General features: G+C 36.9%; 1 protein-coding gene across 2 annotated transcripts; it reads right to left on the reverse strand.

Moving 5' to 3' along the window:
• Positions 1 to 14,393: 14,393 nt before the first annotated feature.
• Positions 14,394 to 19,220, reverse strand: LOC100798198 (cullin-3A). Of its 2 annotated transcripts, none has more exons than XM_003543723.5 (3): positions 19,061 to 19,220; positions 18,763 to 18,959; positions 14,394 to 16,686 (listed from the first exon to the last, which is right to left on the reverse strand). In XM_003543723.5, the coding sequence occupies exons 2-3, from the start codon at positions 18,921 to 18,923 to the stop codon at positions 14,646 to 14,648; spliced, it is 2,202 nt and encodes a 733-aa protein (XP_003543771.1). In that variant the 5' UTR covers positions 18,924 to 18,959; positions 19,061 to 19,220; the 3' UTR covers positions 14,394 to 14,645. The 2 variants fall into 2 exon arrangements, with proteins under 2 accessions (XP_003543771.1, XP_006593672.1); XM_006593609.4 differs by having other exon boundaries at positions 18,763 to 18,951; positions 19,061 to 19,206.
• Between the last annotated feature and the right edge of the window lie 304 nt (positions 19,221 to 19,524).

Consider the following 19,524-nt stretch of genomic DNA (forward strand, 5'->3'; position numbering starts at 1 on the left):
AGATTTTTTTTATTTGATTCTTATTTGTTTCTTTTTTTTCTGATTTATCCCTCTGATTATTGCGGACATGCTCCATCTCATTTATCTGTACCCACCAAAGGGCTTTGCTAGGTGCACCAAGCATATTGCTTGTGCACCCAGCAGTAAAACAAAATTTTAAAAATACGTTTAAGTGATTTTTGTTTTTATGAATTACATAATCCTTATAACTCATACGGATTACGTGATCCATATGAGTCATACAGATTAACTCATATGGATCATATGTAATTTGTATGAGTCATACAGATTACATAATTTGTATGAGTCATATGAATTACGTACGGATTATGTAATCCGTGTGAGTTAATTCGTATAACTTATATAAATTACGTAATCGAATTACATAATCTGCAAGTGTTTTTTTAAAAAAATTAATAAATTAATTTTTTTAATAGTAAGTATTTTTTTATTTATAAAAAATATACAGATTAAATAATTCATGGGTTATATCAAAATTAATTGTCACAATTTATTATTTAAATTTATATGTGCATTAAATATATATTAAAAATTTTAGTGTTATATATAACAACATTATTTATTTTATAACATAATTGGACTATTAGCTCAGTTGGTTAGAGCATTGTGCTAATAATTTGAAAGTTACAGATTTGACTCCTGCTTGGGCCATTAATTTTAAATTAATTCGTAAAACATTTTTGAAAAAAAATTAAAAAAAAAACTTACGGATTGGACTCATAGGGATTAACTAATCCGTAAGTCTCATATGAAAGGGAAAAATTACAAAATTGCTAGGTGTACTAACAATTTCATTAGGTGCACATAGCAATGCCCCCCACCAAAGGCCAACAAGCACAAGCTACATCTAAAGAGAGGAAAGGGGAAAATCCATCAAATAAAAAATAAACACATCTAATGGTTGAAAAAGGTTGAGAAAGTCTCCCATGGTAAAAGACGTCATGAAAACATGTTATACTTTTAATTCTCTATAATGATCTATTTTATCAGAATCCGAAACATTAAAAGGTAACAAAGTATTGAGATGGATATGAAAAAGAAGAGATTGTATATAATAGATATTTATGGGTTCTCAAGTCTATGAGATAATGCGGTAAGAGATAAAACAGACTCTGAATTTAAGGATTACAACTTTAACATGTCAACATTTTTATACAGGCTTTTACTCAACAAAAAAACTTATGTGTTTATTATTTATTGTAGAGCAATTGTATAGCAATTTCAAAATTTGCTCAAGGCTCACATAAACGACCTTCATGTACATTACAACTAATATACAAATCCTAGCCGAGAAAATACGAATTAAAACTATCCCAGCTAGAGAAATTTCCCATCTCAGGGAACGAGCCGTTAGCAACATCACCAGCCATTTTCTCATGTGATTGTAGGACTAACTTAAAAGGATTGATGGCTCTTCCAAGAACAACTACATCAGATAGAAGTGGTTTGGCATCATTATTGCCAGATCCAAGGAAAATGCAGTTAGAAAGAGCACAAAAGCCGAGTTAATTTGCATATAAGGGTAAAAATGCATCTTTATGGTTACCCATGCCTCCTATCCAATCATTTCCTTCTTGTTTCCCAAGATGGTCTTCATCATATGACACCAATTGATGGGAAAATCTAGCTCTCCATCCATGTAAATAGCTCCTGAATTCATCTTTGTCAGCCCAGGACTTCAAAATAAGTAGCTTTTCCATATTGGAGCAACAAATTTGGCTGATCAACAGCTTCTCTTCATAATGATTGTCAATCTCCTTGTCAAATACCCGTCCTACAAGATCTCCTTGGGGTGCTACACTGCTTTCAACTCGTAATACCCACTGACAGATAATCGAAGTAATCAATCCAGTGGCCAAAAATGGAAGAGAGGTGGTCAAAACAGAATCTTATCACTCTATCTACTTGGATTGGAACCGATCCAGGAGTAAGATTGCTTCTAGTTTTCTCTGTTGTAAAACACTTCTGAACATCGAAGGAAAGCCTCAATCTAACTGAGTCATCTTCATCTTCCAAAAGCTTGATGCATGAGAACCATGCATCTAGTACCTGATGAGCATATAAATTCACAGCTTCATTTTTCACAAAACAAGAAGATGAAGTGCCCAAGGGAATCTGGTAATTAAAAACAAAGGAACCAAGGAGCCCAGCCTGCTCAAGCAAACCAAATGCTATCGGAGATTCAGTTGCTGCTTGGTGCATACTTGCTGGTTTAAATGATAAACTACGTTGTTTAAACATGTTACAGAAAAAAAACAATGCAGTCAACCAACCAACCTAACATTTCCTCCTGATTAATGAAAACTCTATTCTTTCATTTGACAGAATAGAACTTGCAAACAACATTGTTATTCTCTTGGTGCATACTCCCAGACAGTGAACAAGGGTCTCTTGGGTCTTTGCATGTCTTGTTTGCTTGTACAAGGAAACTAATTCATTCCAAAATTGGAACAAAGTCAAAGTCCATTTCACCAACATTTATATCAGTGCACTTGTCATGGCCAGCGTTATCAAACTGCAGCAAATTCCAAGCTACAAGGGTCCTCGGAATGTTATATTTACATTTGTGGTTCTTCTCTGATGCCAAAATCTTCACCAATGTTCTGTTAAGGTTAGTTTTTGCCTAGAGTTCAACAACCCTGATGTCATTATGGAAAAGATCATAGACCTTACCACAGGGTTCAGATGCAAGTCTAACTTCAATTTGCAAGTCTAACTTCATATAATGAATCTGACAAGCAGCAAATCAACCTATCCAAAAGATCAAGAGAAGTGTTCTCCATTTCATGTTCAGGCAATGATTCTGAAGTAGGAAGAGAATGTCTTGCTGGTAAATGGATTATCTCTTCCTCATCTATAGATACTTGAAAAAAAAATCCAAAATAGGAAATGGCTGCTTGCTCACGAAGTTCAGTGATGGTCGGTTCATATCAGAGTTTAAAAACAGGGAAAAGAACAAAACAGAGAATAGTAAACTAATCTTATTGATTCAGAAAAGTTAGTTTTTATGTTACAAAAGAGATATTTATAAACCTCTAGACCTTGAAGCTAATCATAAACTAACTAACAACTAACAGAATTCTGTTAGTGAAAGAAAAGTAGTTAGCTTATACTAACTGTCCTACAATAACCAATAACTGTTTGTAACAGTTATTTCTATACATTCATTCTAATAGCCCTCCCCTCTCTCAAACTAAAGGGGAAGGTTTTTCTAAAGAAAAATGCTTCACATTGAGTTTGTTCCTTGGTTCTTCAAATCTTGTTGAGGAAAGTGGCTTGGTTAAGACATCTGCCATATACTGCTAATGAGAATCCAATGGATTAGCCATATACTGACAAACTTTATTAACAACATAACTAATCTCAGGTCTAGTAAGGGTAGCATACTGCAGGGCACCCACTACTAACCTATAGAGAGTTGGATGGACAATTTGCAGTTTGTAACCATAGGAGTAGAGATAGAGTGTGTCTCAGCCATTTGAGTTTTATGAAGTAAATCTCTGACAAACTTGCTTTGAGATATCAAAATAGACCTATTAGGAAGATACTTAATCTCCATCCCCAAGATTAATGGTTGCTGATACTTAATCTCCATCCCCGAAGTTAATAAAAATTTCCAAAATAACAGAAATACGTACTCCAAAAGAGCTTGTGTGTTAATGGCTAATAACTAGTATCAGCAACCATTAATCTTTGAAATTAAAGGACTTTTGGCATCCCATATATAGGAGAAAATATGTTTGGTCGTAATTGTATATGCAATTTTTTTTTATCAAAATAGTTATTATTTTATTTTCTCGCACCTTCATCTGTCTCTCGAAAATAACATCATCAGCAAGACTACATTAATTACAGCATATTTTAGCCTTTATATCTCTCATTGAAGATCCAATTATAAAGTTTTGAGCAACATTATATCATAGAATAAGTGTGATGAAATGAAATCGACTATATAATTTTGAAGAACATGGAATTAAATTAAGAAAACAGAAGGAGAAGTATATAATATATATGCACTTACTGAGCCAATCTCCAACATAGACATGCTCTTGAGCTTCCCATTCAGTGTAGTTGATAGAAAGCACGATGATGCAATAACCAGACCCAAAAGGAAGAGCAGTGCACCTTCATACCTGAAAGATTACATACAATGTCCTCTGCTAATGTGGCATTAGCGTGTCAGAGCCTTGTCTGCCATTCCCCATCACTGCATCTTTATTTTACAAATTCTGTTATACCTTGTCTGCACAGAATTACAAATTCTGTTAGCATTATCTTAGTATAAATATCAGCTCAATGTAATAAGGTAGAATAATGAAAATCACTACTTCCCTTATTTCCATTCTCTGTTCTTAGGAGGAACTGGACCCTCAAAACAAGCTTTTACTCCTGTTCTTAGCATTTTGGTGCTTTCATTGAGAGCAATCCATGGCAGAGTCCACAAGATCCAAAGCCAACTCCGATCTTCTAGAGGACGCTATCACAAAGCTCACCATCTCCCTCAATGATACCCTTCACAGTCTTACTCACAAAATCGATGAGCTCATCAACCACCTGCAGAAACCAGAACCAAACAGTCACTCACCTTTGTCTTCATCCGCTATTCCCTCCTCCGCGACTCCTCCTTCTTCTCACCGCATGAAGTTGGATGTCCCAAGGTTTGATGGCGCTGACCTGCTTGGTTGGATCTTTAAGATCAACCAGTTCTTGGAATATCATGCGACACCGGAGCATGAACGCCTGACGATTGTCTCCTTCTACATGGACGGTCGTGCTCTGTCATTGTTCCAGTGGATGACTAGCAATGGCCAGTTCACCTCTTGGCCAGCTTTTCTCCAGGCCCTGCAATTCCAGTTCGCCCCTTCACAATATGAGGATCCCACCAGGGCATTATTCAAATTAACACAGAAGGGAACAGTCAACTCTTACCTCTTTGAGTTTGAGGACCTCGCGAATCGCATTGTTGGCATGCCATCTCCCTTTCTCTTGAGTTGCTTCGTTTCGGGATTGTCCTCGGAGATACGTCGGGAAGTCCAAGCTCTCCAACCCTTGACGATGGAAGTTATAGGAGATCTTAAACTGACTAAACTATGAAGGTAGAGAAATTAGCACTAAATGAATAAGCAAGTCTTCCCATAGCTCAAGCTTTAGTGCCCTTAATTTTGAAGCAATATTTGGCATTCCCATAATGTATTACATGACATTTCCTCCTTTGCCTTGATACCCCTAAAGACATCGGGAATGTCACACTAAATGATCATAAGACTCATACGATTTGAATGATCCCACTCCTCATGAAGTTTCCTCTATTCAGAGGTACTGGAATCCATAGGAGAAGGGGGTTTCTCAATTCTTAACGCAAGGTCTAGATCCATGCAGCCAAGAACAATTTGCATGTTCTCTTTCCAGTCCTTAAAATTTGTACCATTAAATACCGGAACTGAATTCAGATTATCAATGCATTTAAAGTATAACGCATCTCAAGATATCTACTGCACCATTAATATCAAGTCTTTGGACAATAATATTAATTGCTAGTGAAATCCTTGTTGTAATGTTCAAACATTGATAATAAAAGCATATCAAATCACAAACTCATCTTTTTGACGTGATTTATCATTCACATGCAAAACCTCATCATTATCATACATTTGTGTGTATGTAAATTAGTTAAATGGTAACTTTCCTTTGGGTCAATCACCACTCATATAAATAATTACACACGTTAACATTTCTTATGAATGTTAAACAATTAAAATGGTATACCATAGCTAAATTTTGAACATTGATGCACCAAATCTAAAAATGGTATACCGTAGCTAATTTAAATGCTAAACAATTAAAATGATACATCGTAGCTAAATTTTAAACACTGATGCACCAAATCCAAAGATAAAACATTTCTAGAGTAAATTATTTTAACTTTATTTATTTATTTTAAATTTTAGAAGTTCATGATTGTTATTTTAATTTACTGCAATGACCTCTAAAAGTAAAAACAAACACAAAGTTATATATATATATCAACCGCCCAAATATGGGTAGCTCTGATATCAATCTGTATTCGATTCTAACCACGTACTTTTTCTATCCATGTAGAGAGATAAACATGAATGAAATCCCGTGTGTTCTCATACTCAAAATTATGATGAAAACTAAGTGTGGAAGCTGGATTAGCCATAGTGGAATGATGATAGGTTGATGAGGATCAAGATTGGTTTTATGATCTTCTAAATGTAGAGAATTTTTTGTTCTTCTCTGAGTTTTCTTTACTCTACTGATGAGGATAAAGAGAAAAGAATTCTTGAAAAAGTGTTAAAGCGAAGGCCGGGAGCTCTCAGAGACCATGGCATTTAGGCCGTTGACGACATCTGAGGCGACAACCACAACGCATTTTTCGACCACCGCAGCAAGGTAGTCGAGCTTGGGCAAGTCAAGGACGAAAAGCATGGCACGTGAAACGGAGAAGTATGGGAAGGTTTTGTTGCGGAGGAGTGTTTGGAAGGGGGTGGAGAGGGTGGAGTGGAACGTCGTTGGTTATGCGAGTGGAGAGAGAAGGGTTTCGTGGAGGGGATGGGAGTTTTCGAGGAAGAGAAGGTGAAGGTAGACAGAGGCAGCAAAGTTAGGAGGGGTTCAGGTTCGAAGTTTGGTTCGGAGGAAGGTTTGGGTTGGGATTGGAGGAGGTGGTGGAAGGTGGTGACTGTTAGAATATATGATACATATATTCTATATTTGTGTATATCTCCTATTTTGATTACGTAATTAATCTTGTGCATATTTTGTCTACATTCTTAGCTAATTAGTCTCCTACTTTCTAGGCTAATTATGTTATTGTATATTGTATATATTCTCACGTTACTAATGATAAAGCAACGATTCAAACTCTTTCATGGTATCAGTTTAGTTTCGATCCTAAAATCCCTAACAACCACCTCTCTTCCACCCTTTTTATTCTCCTTCCGCTTCAATTCTCCATGGCTGATCAACCCAAATTTCATCCTGCTTTGACTATCACCAATGTTAAGTCCCTCATTCCCATAACGTTGGATGTGGAGCATGGCATGTATCACTCTTGGGCGGCTTTATTCAAGGTCCTTGTTAGGATTCATGATTTACATCACCACATCATCTCTCCTACGGAGGCACAAGAGGTAATTGCCTATGCCGCATCCAAAGCCCTAGACCCTACTCTATGGAAGCGTCTCGATGCCGCGATGCTTCAATGGATATACGGGACTATATCCACCGATCTCCTTCACGCTATCTTGCTCAAAGACGACACGGCTCAAGGGGCGTGGGCTCGTCTCGAATCTATGTTTTAGGACAACAAGGCTTCTCGGGCTACTCATCTTGAAGAGAAACTTGCGGACCTTAATTTCAAGAATTTTTCGTCGATTGATAGCTATTGTAATCACATCAAGTCGTTGGCTGATCAACTTGCCGATGTTGATGCCCCTCTCACCAATAACAGATTAGTTCTCAAACTCACGGCAGGGCTGCCTGAGGCCTATGCCGGGACGGTGGATATCATCCAAAATCAAGAACCATTACCCTCGTTTGCGAGTTGCTGATCTCGACTCAAGCTTGCAGAGCGGACCATTAAAAACCGCTTGGCAAAGGAAGGCAACTCCGACAACCGCTCTCAAGCCGCTCTCCTCACGAGCACCGACAGCCACCACGGCACGGACAACAACACCTCTGCATCCTCTGCTTCATCCCATCAGAATTCCAAAGGAAATAAGCAAAAGAAGTCCAACTCTAAGGTTTCTGGGAAAAGCCTTAATAGCAATGGGAAAGTGGCCCTACAACAATCTGAACTCATGCCATTTAATTGGCAGCAACAACCATGGGCCGCCTGGGCTCCTTGGTTGGCTCAGTGGCCAAACCCTCCTCCATGCCCATATCCTGCTTCCTCTTAGGCACTGAAAAATGTTGCTGCTCCTACTGCTGGGCCACACCAATCTGGGCCAGGGATCTTGGGTTCACGTCCACAGGCATACAATGCCATAGCACCATCCACTAGCTACACACCTACGGACATTGAAGCAGCAATGCATGCTCTATCTTTTTCGCAGCCGGATGGGAATTCCTATATGGACATCGGTGCTACATCTCACATGTCTGCGGACCAAGGTATTTTTTCTTCTTATTTCAATTTGAGAATTAAAAATAATAATATTGTTGTGGGTAGTGGACATTTGGTTCCAATTGTTGGTCACGGTAGTACTACGTTGCCATCCCCTTACCCTCCCTTTCACTTGAACAATGTCTTACATGCTCCTAAATTGATTAAAAATTTAATATCTGTCCGTAAATTCACCACTGATAACTCGGTTTCCGTTGCATTTGATCCCCTTGGTTTTTTTGTGCATGACTTACAGACGGGAAACATTCTAAGTTACCGTTTTCTGATTCTATGTCGCACACTGCTTCTCCTTTTGATATAATTCATAGGGATCTTTGGACTTTGTCTGTCATAAGTTCTTCTGACCATTGTTATTATGTTCTATTTCTTGATGATTATAGTAAATTTTTGTGGACATATCCTATTGCAAAGAAATCCCAAGTTAAACACTTGTTCAAATCTTTTCATAGTCTAATTCATACACAATTTACCCGTGATATTAAGACTTTTCAATGTGAAATGACCCGTAATATATTAATGGCACTTTACAAGAATTTTTTGATCAACATGGCATGCTTTTTCGTCTATCTTGCCCCCATACTTCCCCTCAAAATGGAAAAGTCGAACGCCACATAAAATCAATAAACAATATCATACGGACCTTACTTGCTCATGCTTCTTTGCCTCTTTCTTTTTGGCATCATGCATTAGAAATGGCCACATATCTCCTAAACATTCTCCCAACCAAGGTCCTAGGATTTATGTCTCCCACTCAAATTTTATATCAATGTGATCCCATATACTCGGAATTACATGTCTTCGGTTGCCTATGTTTTCCTCTCTTCCCGTCCACTTCTATTCACAAATTGCAAGAAAGGTCCACTCCTTGTGTCTATCTTGGTCCCGCCCTAAATCATAGAGGTTCAAAATGCTATGACATGTCAAGTGCAAAAATTATTATTTGTCGTCATGTGAAATTTGTTGGAACTAAATTCCCTTTCTCTAAGCTTCACTCCCTTCACAAAGATGACTATAATTTTATGGATTTTAATCCCATTTTTCATCACTTGCACCACCAAAGCAATACTCCTCCAAATTTAGCGCACCAAATTGACCCTACTTCCCGTCCTAGGCCTGTGGCATCAACAAACCCACCTCAGCCCACTCACTCATCTACTTATGGTACTGTCACATTGCACGCTCCTAACTATCAGCCTAGTTCACCCTTTTCTTTCCCTATGCGAACTGGGCCAGTCCACCAGCAAGCCCATCATCCCTCCCTAGATCGGCCTACAACCATTCCCACACCGTTGTCAAGTCCTACCCCTCATCCAATGACAACTCGAGCTAAAAATGGGATCTACAAACCAAATTCGAAATATTTTTCTAATTTTTCTGCCATGATTACCACTACTATATCTCCCTTACCCAAAGATCCAGCTAGTGCTATTTGTGACCCGAATTGGAAAAATGCAATGTTAGATGAATTTAATGCTCTTGTTGCTAATAAAACATGGGAATTGGTACCTAGGCCATCGGATGTGAATGTAATCAGGTCTATGTGGATTTTTTGCCATAAACGAAAATCTGATGGTTCTTTTAAGCGGCATAAAGCCTGTCTTGTAGGTGATGGGAAAACACAGCAGCCGGGTGTTGATTGTGATGAGACTTTTAGTCCGGTTGTCAAACCAGCTACTATTTGTACTGTTCTTAGAATTGTTGTTTCTAAATCTTGGCATATTCACCAGTTAGATGTCAAGAAGGCTTTCTTACATGGCTATCTCAACGAGACAGTTTATATGCATCAGCCTATGGGTTTCCGTGACAAAGGTCGCCCGGATCATGTGTGTTTACTAAAGAAATCTCTCTATGACCTTAAACAGGCTCTGCGGGCCTGGTATCAACGTTTTGCAAATTTTGTTGCCAACATTGGTTTCTCTCACAGTAAATCTAATCACTCATTATTTATTTATAGTCAGGGGCTTGGAGATGACATATATTTTGTTATATGTTGATGATATTATTCTTACGGCTTCATCAGATCGATTGAGAAAGCATTTTATGGCTCTCTTGGGTGTTGAGTTCGCTATGAAGGATCTAGGTCCTCTAAGCTTCTTTTTGGGGATTGTTGTGTCCCGCGATGCTAATGGTATGTATCACATAAATAGTACGCCACAGAGATCATTGAGAGAGCTGGTATAGCTAATTGCAGCTCTTGTCCCACTCCTGTTGACACCAAAACAAAACTTAGTGCATCGAAGGATTCACCTTATGAGGATCCTACGAAGTACCGCAGTCTGGCTGGTGCCTTACAATATCTTACCTTTACTAGACCTTACATCTCTTATGCAGTTCAACAAATTTGTCTTCACATGCATGATCCCAGGAACGAGCATATGAGTGCTCTTAAGCATATTTTGCGCTATTTGCAGGGTACTTTATCTTATGGTCTACACTTGTATAAATCCTCTTTCAACAAGCTCATTTCTTATATTGATGCTGACTGAGGAGGATGCCCGGATACTAGACGTTCTACTTTCGACTATTGTGTTTTTCTAGGTGACAACTTGATATCATGGTCGTCCAAAAGACAACCAACTTTGTCACGTTCCAATGTTGAGGCTGAATATCGAGGAGTAGCTAATGTTGTTTCTAATTCTTGTTGGATCCAAAATTTATTACTTGAACTACATTGTCCTATTCCTAAAGCTACTCTGGTTTATTGTGACAATGTGAGTGTCATTTATTTATCAGGAAATCCGATACAACATCAGCGTACCAAGCATATTGAGATGGACATTCATTTTGTCAGGGAAAAGGTCGCTAAAGGCGACGTACGAGTTCTACATGTTTCTTCCCGTTATCAGATCGCCGATATTTTTACGAAAGGCCTACCTCGTATTTTATTTGAAGATTTTTGAGCCAGTCTCAGCATTCGTGAACCTCCCGTTTTGACTGCAGGGGTGTGTTAGAATATATGTATCATATATTCTATATTTGTGTATATCTCCTATTTTGATTACGTAATTAATCTTATGCATATTCTGTTCATATTCTTAGCTAATTAGTTTCCTACTTTCTAGGCTAATTATGCTCTTGTATATTGTATATATTCTCACGTTACTAATGAGAAAGCAACGATTCAAACTCTTTCAGTGACGAGGTGTTTGGTTTGGGAGAGTTGGGAGAGGGTGGAGAAGAGGGAGGTGAAGTGGAGGAGGGAGGAGTGGAAAGCAGAGCGGAGACGATCATCGAAGAGGAGGAAGGGGAGGTAGGAGAGGGACGAGGGAGGGAAAACCACGACTATGTAGGTGTAATGATGGCGGTGTTGCAGGGTGCGCCACTTCGCCGACGACATGTTTGGTGAAATGCCCAACACACAGGTGAGTTTGAGTTCCTTTTTGGTGTCGCGATAGTGTTCAATGAAATGCCTCACACAAACGGAAAGGAAATGAGAGAAGGAAGGAGGCGTCGCAGTAGGGTACGGACGAATGCTTCGGCCTCTCGCGGAGGAGGGTGGGGGTAATTTGGGTTTTAAATTTTTAATTAAAGTTTTACTTAGGATTAATCATATTTTTTAGTTTAACTGTCACTATCATATTCGTGTGATACTACTGGTCTTCCATATTTGAATTGCTTGTTTTATGTTTTTTTTTTTTAGAAATTATAGACCTGGTTGGTTCAATAAAATTTTATACACCAATTTCATATTTAAATTGCTTGTTTTATTTATTTTTTAAATTTCCAGTCAGGTTTTTTCTTCGTTTTATTTGATATTTAATGAAATTAGTTAATGTGGTGAAATAGTAACAGCATAATAGTAAGTAATACAGTATACCAAACATAAAGAATATTTGAATTGGAATTACCAAAAAAGTTACAATGAGTGTATCATAGAAATAAAAATGAGTGTCCCTAAAAACCCGAAATTAAAATGTGTGGTTTTTTTAAAAGTTTGTTAAATTCGTTGTAGGCAACAGTTTCATGTACCTCCATAATTGTTTTCATTAAAATGTAAAATTTAGATACCTGGAAAATAATCTAAAATGTAATTTTTCATTCCAAATTAAGTGTTCTATGAGCTTACCAAGGTTCAGGAAAGCAATTTATGGAAGTGCAGGAAACAATTTTCTTCATTGTAAGTCTTAAGTCCATTTGATTGTTAAAAAATGAAAGATAGAACAACTTTACCCCACCATGTTTGATCTTAAAATTTGTTATAGAAGAGAACAAAAAGAATGGTATAGAAAAGGATAAAAACACAAAAAGTTGTAACCCACTAAGTTATAGGATAAAAAAAATTCCCAAATATAAAACATGCAAAAGGCATAACTACCCATCATTCTTTTGTCTCCCCCTACTCTCTATTCCATTTTCTCTCATTCTTCCTACTGTTATCTAATTACATTATAACTTTTTTTAAAAAAATCTTCTCCTCGATCCCACCCTCATTTCTCATTCCAGAATCCAGATTGTATTCCTTTTGCCTATTTGTCTCCGAACATCGTTTTCATCTTCTCTCAATAATCTACTCTGATCGGGATATAATGATATTGAGATTCAAGGATTGTTATGTGCTTGATTTATAAAGAACACAAATGTGAACAATCTTTCTTAGAAAAAAAAATATAAAACATATGCAAGGCTTTTTTTTCATGAACAAATGCAGATTTGTTAACAAGGTGTTCCACACTAAATCAAATGAGAAAAATCAAAGATTATTGCCTGCGGAGAGATACGTTCATAATTTGAAAATTTCCGTCTTACTCTCCTTCCCAAATCTCAATTTGAATAACTTGTATCCGCTCTTTCTTCCATAATTTGGAAACTTGTTTTTGTAATTCAAGGATTTGTCGTGTTGTTCTCCTTATACTAGAGCGCTTCAAACGCACCCTTAAACCCGTATGTTGCTAGTTGCTAGTAGCAACCCTCATTCTTATAAAGCTGAAGCCCACAGTCAAGGAATACTTGTCAGGCATTACTTCCGACACCCATGTCTTTCAACTTGCACCCCATATGAAACCCAAAAAATACTCTTTTATATAAAGATTGATAAATCCATAAAAGATATATGTGTTTCCATATTCGATAATTCGATATGTTTTTTTCACCTGAATTAAACGTTTCAGATTGTTGTTAGAGTATTCCAGATCATATGATCTATAAGTTTGATTTATTGGACTAATTTGGATTATATGCAATTAGCGGATCTGCAAACCTTTGCTGGAGCATTCTGAATCATATGATTCGTAAGTTTGATTTGTGCGTTCCAAAATAGTTGATCCAAAATGCAAAAATTAATTCGAGAAGACTTTACAGATTACCTGATCTAGAAGATTAGGATTTGGCATCAATTCCCAATGAGGTAATCCGAAATATAAATTTTATGAAATGTTTTTGAAAATCTTGAACTACATCTAAAATATTAGTTTGCAATTGTGTTACTTCCGTGGATTAGGATTAGTAGAAAATTTGTTTATCTCCCCTTTTAACATATGGGAGTTTAATTTCATCTATATGGATCTTATTACTTTTTCTTTATGAAATGCCTCTAATATGTGAGTAAGATGACTGGAAAAAATGTTGTGAAGGAGATAAAAATAAAATAAAATAACAAATTACACTTGCATTCATTGAACTTTTTTTAGAATTACACAAAGTACCACTCTTTTTTTTATCAAAAGTACACTAATCACTTTAATAGTAAACTAACACCTCATATATATTATACTAGTCCTAATTAATATTTGACAAAGAGGCACATTGACGCCTCTATAAGAGAAGTTCTTGTAAACATTAAACAAGGAAGAGTATTGTGTATATTTGAAAAACCTTAGGGAGTGTTAATATAATTGGCTTTCAAATAAAACATAAGTGATTAAAAAAAAAACAGAAGAATATTCATCAGTCAGCCAATATGCAGCATGAGATTATAGACTCAAGACAAATAGCCTGGTTGTCTCAAATCATTTGGGTAACAAACGAATCACTTATCTTCTTATTGTGATCCGAACCGCTCACATATCACCCGCTCAGTAATATAATATACATCAAATCCGAATAATCTCTTTCCTTTCCAATTCCTAGCACAAGAACCTTTGACAGAATATGCTATTCAAATAGGTAACAGCTTCTTTCCTAGCTTTCAATCATTTCTCGTAGAAGCTTCTTTCCTGGCATTCAATCATTTCTCGTAGAAGCTTCTTTCACAAGCAGTGCGGTTGAACAAATAATTCCAAATCCAAAGTGATTGAAAATTGAATATATTACAGTTGAGGGACATAAACTATAAAAAAAAATTGGTTTATTTTTGTTTAGAAATAAGAAGCTAAAAATGATATATTTAAGTTTTGCAGCCTGAAAAGAAGTAACCCTGAGAAATCTAGGTTTTGTTGAGTATGCAGAGAGTTACACTACTTGCGGCAATTTGTGATGTGCACTCAAACTTATGACAGACAGAATCACACAAGAGCCATGCCAAATCAAAAGCACATACAGTTCAAGCAAGATAGCGGTACAGTTTTCTGTCCACTTTATCCCTCTCCAAAAACTCACGCTCAATAAGGGATTCAATCCTTTTCTTAATAACAACAGGATTAGGCAAAAACCGTGACTGCAGCTGCTTTGTGACCTCAGCAACAATATTATTATGATCTAGAGTCCGCCTAGACTTCATTATCCTCACAATGGCTGCTTCGATCTGTGGCTTTCTGTCTTCTTCCACTCTTTGCCTAGTTTCTAGGTTTTCTGGTTCAGACTCCCTCTGAGCAACAACAGTCCCTATCTTTACCTTGAAGAACTTGCTGGTGAATTTGTCATTAAAGAAGAATGCATCATCCTCAGCTATGTCCTTGCTCATTGGCTCTTTTCGAAGAACATTTTTTCCTTTGACACAGGCCAGAGACTGAAGGCACCTCCTCAAATCTGACATGGGTATTGCTGTAGCTTGCTCTATCTCCTTACAAGTCAACCGCTCAGCGCTGTTGAAAAGCATAAGTACACACATTTGGTATGTGGAAACATTCAACTCATGCTTTTGGCCCTTACCAAATGTTGCTTTCAAATCAGCAGTCCCCATATTAGTTTGCCAGGACAATCTCCTACCATTATGGGTGCCAAGATAATATGTCCGAAACTTATCACATACACCCAGTATTTCTGCTGGAAGATTACATGGTGGGCTAGGTTGAGTAGGCCATGATCCTGTTGTAAGTACCTGGACAGATAGCGAAGGGCTATCCCCCATCTCAGTGCCAAGGATTGCATAGAAACCCTGCATCGTATCATGAGAAGTCTTCATGTCAGTAAACATACCCTCTAACTTAGAAGTGAATTGATATCCACATTCTGTTTTGAGCTTAACAATCAAACTCCTCTCTGCATCATCAGATATAGTCTTCCCTGAAAGAAGCCTTTTTGCTAAGTGTTGCTTGTAATACTTCTCAAACACATCCTTCTCTTGTAGGTACCTGAAAAGCATCATGACTTTGTCTAGTAGAATCTCCACATCCTCTTCGCCGACCCCTTTCAACCCTCTGCGAAGTTTGTCATCCACAAACAAAGAAATGAACTCTGGAGACCGGGCATTCAAATTGATGAAATATTCAAAAGAGGAATTCAAGGCATTCTGAAATGTCTTGTCATTGTTAAATGACATAGTAATAACCCTGTCATATTTATCCTTCAAATCCAAGAGACGTTGAACAAAATCCACAGGATCTCTCAACCTTTCAGGATCCATAACTAGCTGCTTACCTGTATCCCGTACAAAAGAGGTCATGACATCTTTAACAATTGTGAGCCCATCAGGCACCCGGCGAAACAAGTTATGCATTCTTTGCAAGTCTTCATATTTGTCATCCACAAGCATACTAACCAGGCCTGAGTTCTCCATGTGAACTAGAGTGTGCATATGACTCTCAATCATCTCCTTCTCCACCACATTAGTTATCTTTGACTCACTTCTAGGATCCAAGTAGTGAGATACTCTCTCCATTTCTTCATTTAACCGTCTCTCGGCTTTCTTCAAATAATCACCACAATCACAGGATTCAATGAATTTCTGGGACTCACGACAGTAAAAATTTGCTGAAACATCAAGAAAATGCTTCTCAAAGTCCTGTTGGTAAACAGGCAAACCCAAATCCATAAGCATCTTTATTATATTTCTCATCAATCCTCTGTTTATTACTTCACCATTCCTTTCTCTAAGTACAAGCTCAAGAAGAGTATCTAGAAGCCTAGCCTGAGTTTTGCTGGAATGGATCACAACATCTCTCCAAAGATTCAATCCAAGCTCGTGAACAGGAGTTTTATGGTTGCTCGGTATAAAAGTTCGATCCATGTACATCAGTATATCTCGGATCATTTGTAAGGCCTTATTATGATCTACCCACTTCCTGTTGATCTCTTCCAAGAAAATTTCTCCTTGAGCAGATTCAATTGATTGAGAAATTTCTTTTAGATGAGAAGTCATGGTCGTCACAAGTCCTGTGTAAAGTTTCTCCCCAAATTTTTGTAACACCATGTTATAAGCATTCCTGAACAGGCAGATCACAATGATCAGAAATTTGGAAAATATATACACAGATATGAAGATTGGTAGAAAGATCTACAATGCTTATTACTTATTATGAAGCAAGCTTAGGCAATTAATATATTTAAAGAAAACTAAACTACAGGCCTATCATATAACATTAAATTATATAGAGATCCTGATTTTTGTTCAATTATAAATTATTAATAAATGACAAGTTTAATGGAGGTCTGTGGCATCATTTGAGTAAATACAGATTGAGATCCTAAAAACATGAGCTTTTTCTTCTTACTAAATGGTATGAACTAAGCTAAGGACAACAGCATTTTCTTGTCCACGTGAAAATGAATAAGCAAAAGCTGGTGAACTAACCCATACACAAGCATAATAATCTACGACATCCAAATAGCATCACGGGGAATGTTTCAATATAATATGTGCCATATAAGAAACTATGTCAACATTTACAGGTTGTAACCCCCAAGAATACAACTTGATGGGGATTCATGTTCAGTATGTGAACAAGTTTTGTATTGGCTGCCGAGAACCTAACACAACCCTCCTCCTTTACTTGGGCTTCAGACCTGGTCAAAAGCTTTAAACTCCTCAAAATCAACAAATTGAATAGTAATTCTAGGACACTAACATTATAGATCATAAACTCAAAAGAGAATTGTTGAAAATCTTCCTTGACAATCAAAGGGGGAGGGTAAAAACCTATAAAAAAGAATACTTAAATATTTGGACACACACAAATGGAACAGTGTTAGCAATTGCAGATTGAGGAAAATGGCAGAAAGCCAGTAATCTGCTATATCATATAGCGGACAGCATTGTGGGCATAACGAAAGTCACATGATGGTTGAAAATATATGATATATGTATGAGAAATTAAGTTTTATGGAAATAAAAATAAAATACAGAAAAATTGGCATAATATTAACTCAGTTTAATTAGCTGGAGACTCTCCAAAAAAGATGACAAGAGGATGCAGGATGCATGCCGCAACCACAACAATGATAGCAGCTGCAATAGCGGCCAGAGTTTCAATTGTGGATCTGAGAAATTCCACTATGCAACAGCAATATAGTACCGCTATAGCGGCTATTTAACAAGACTGATATGGAAGCGAACCAGGAGATTAAAGCGTAAAAAAAATTGAATTTCAGCCTAATAAAAATGGATGGTTAAGATTAGAAATAATCAAAACAATTCTGTCTGTCCATATATGGCTGCATAACTATACGACAAGAAATGGATCCTCTCATGTTAGTTTTTTCACATGACAAGATTAAATGAAGAGATCATAAAAAACACTACACACAGGGTCTAGTCAAAATTAAAATCTCTTTAGGTCTCTTCACACAATCTTCTTATGTGAACGACCAACATTAGAAGATTCATTTCAGGTAGACAAATGAAAAAAAGAAAAAATCCTTAAAAAAGAGTTTTTTGATTGATACAGATATAAAAAACACTACACACATGGGGTCTTATCAAAATTAAAGAGTGTGTTTGGTTTTGCTTTAGAAATGTGCATAATTTTACAAAATCACGTCAAATACATGCAAATGATGCGGAAGCTACAAACTATTGCTTCCAATTGACGCACGTCAAAATCTCTTGAAGGTGCAACCAGACATAAAAAAAATCTCTTTAGGTCTATCTCTCTTCACACAACCTACTTATGTGAAGGACTATGATTAGAAGATTCATTCCAGGTAGACAACTGAAAAATAAAATAAAAGAGAGCTTTTTGATTAATAGATAATGTTCAAATTCAAACCCTATAATTCGCCACTCAAAATTTTCAGACGGAACTGATCAAAAAATTTCAGACAGACAAAATGTTCAGCAAAGCAATTCTTACACAATTCTTTTCACACACAATTTAAACATTCTACTATAAACCCTCGATAACACAAATTAGTTATAAAAAAATGCAGCAGAATCAAAAAAAAAAACAACAAAACCACACAATTGAAAATAATCCAAAACCTCATTGCACAATTCACAACAAGGTTAAAGTATTGAAATCGAAGAAGCGTTAATTGACAATTAAAGGAACGAATGAATCAACCTGTAAAGCTCTTCAAAGCTAAGGCCACTAGCGTTGTGATTGTATATCTCATGAATAGCGTGTTCCAGAACCTTCCATGTCTTCTCGGCGTACTTGGGATCCCCCACGGCGCGGTGCTTGAACGCTTCTATGTGGTACGGTCGCTTCTTCTGCGTGCTCATTTTCCCTCGCGAATCGGAACTCAGAACCCTACAGAGCTACGCGCAAAAAAAGTTCAATTCAGAGAACGAAAAGAAAAGAAAAAAAAAAAACAGAAACGGAGAAGAGGGAATTGGGAAATCGAGAGAGGAAGACGAACCCTAGCGACGTGGCGCGGAGGGAGGAGCGATTGGAGAAAGGAATTGGGAATTAGGGTTTTTATGTGACAACTCAGAAGTGGGAGATTAAATGGAAAAATAGGAGTGTTGCCAAGTACCGGTTGAATCCAAATTGACTCAAATCTATTTGAATTGTTTATAATCTTTATATATTTGGATTAAAATCAAACTAAATCGATTAAAATCGTTCATACGGGTTTAGATTAAATGGAAAAATAGGAGTGTTCCCAAGTACCTGTAAACCTGTAATTAAAATATAATAAATAGGTTTTAGAGGATGACATTAAAGATGATCATTGAATTTGACATTTTGAATTGGTGGGAACTGAAATATTATATTCTTCTAAATATTAGTCATTCTTGCTCGGATCTACGGTGTCATAAAGTAGAATTTTAAGTTCATCTAGTAGTTTCTTGAGTCTCATTATTGTTGAAACTCTAGTTT

This window comes from Glycine max, chromosome 13 (assembly GCF_000004515.6).
Source record: "Glycine max cultivar Williams 82 chromosome 13, Glycine_max_v4.0, whole genome shotgun sequence".
In the NCBI taxonomy this organism is placed as follows: Eukaryota; Viridiplantae; Streptophyta; class Magnoliopsida; order Fabales; family Fabaceae; genus Glycine; species Glycine max.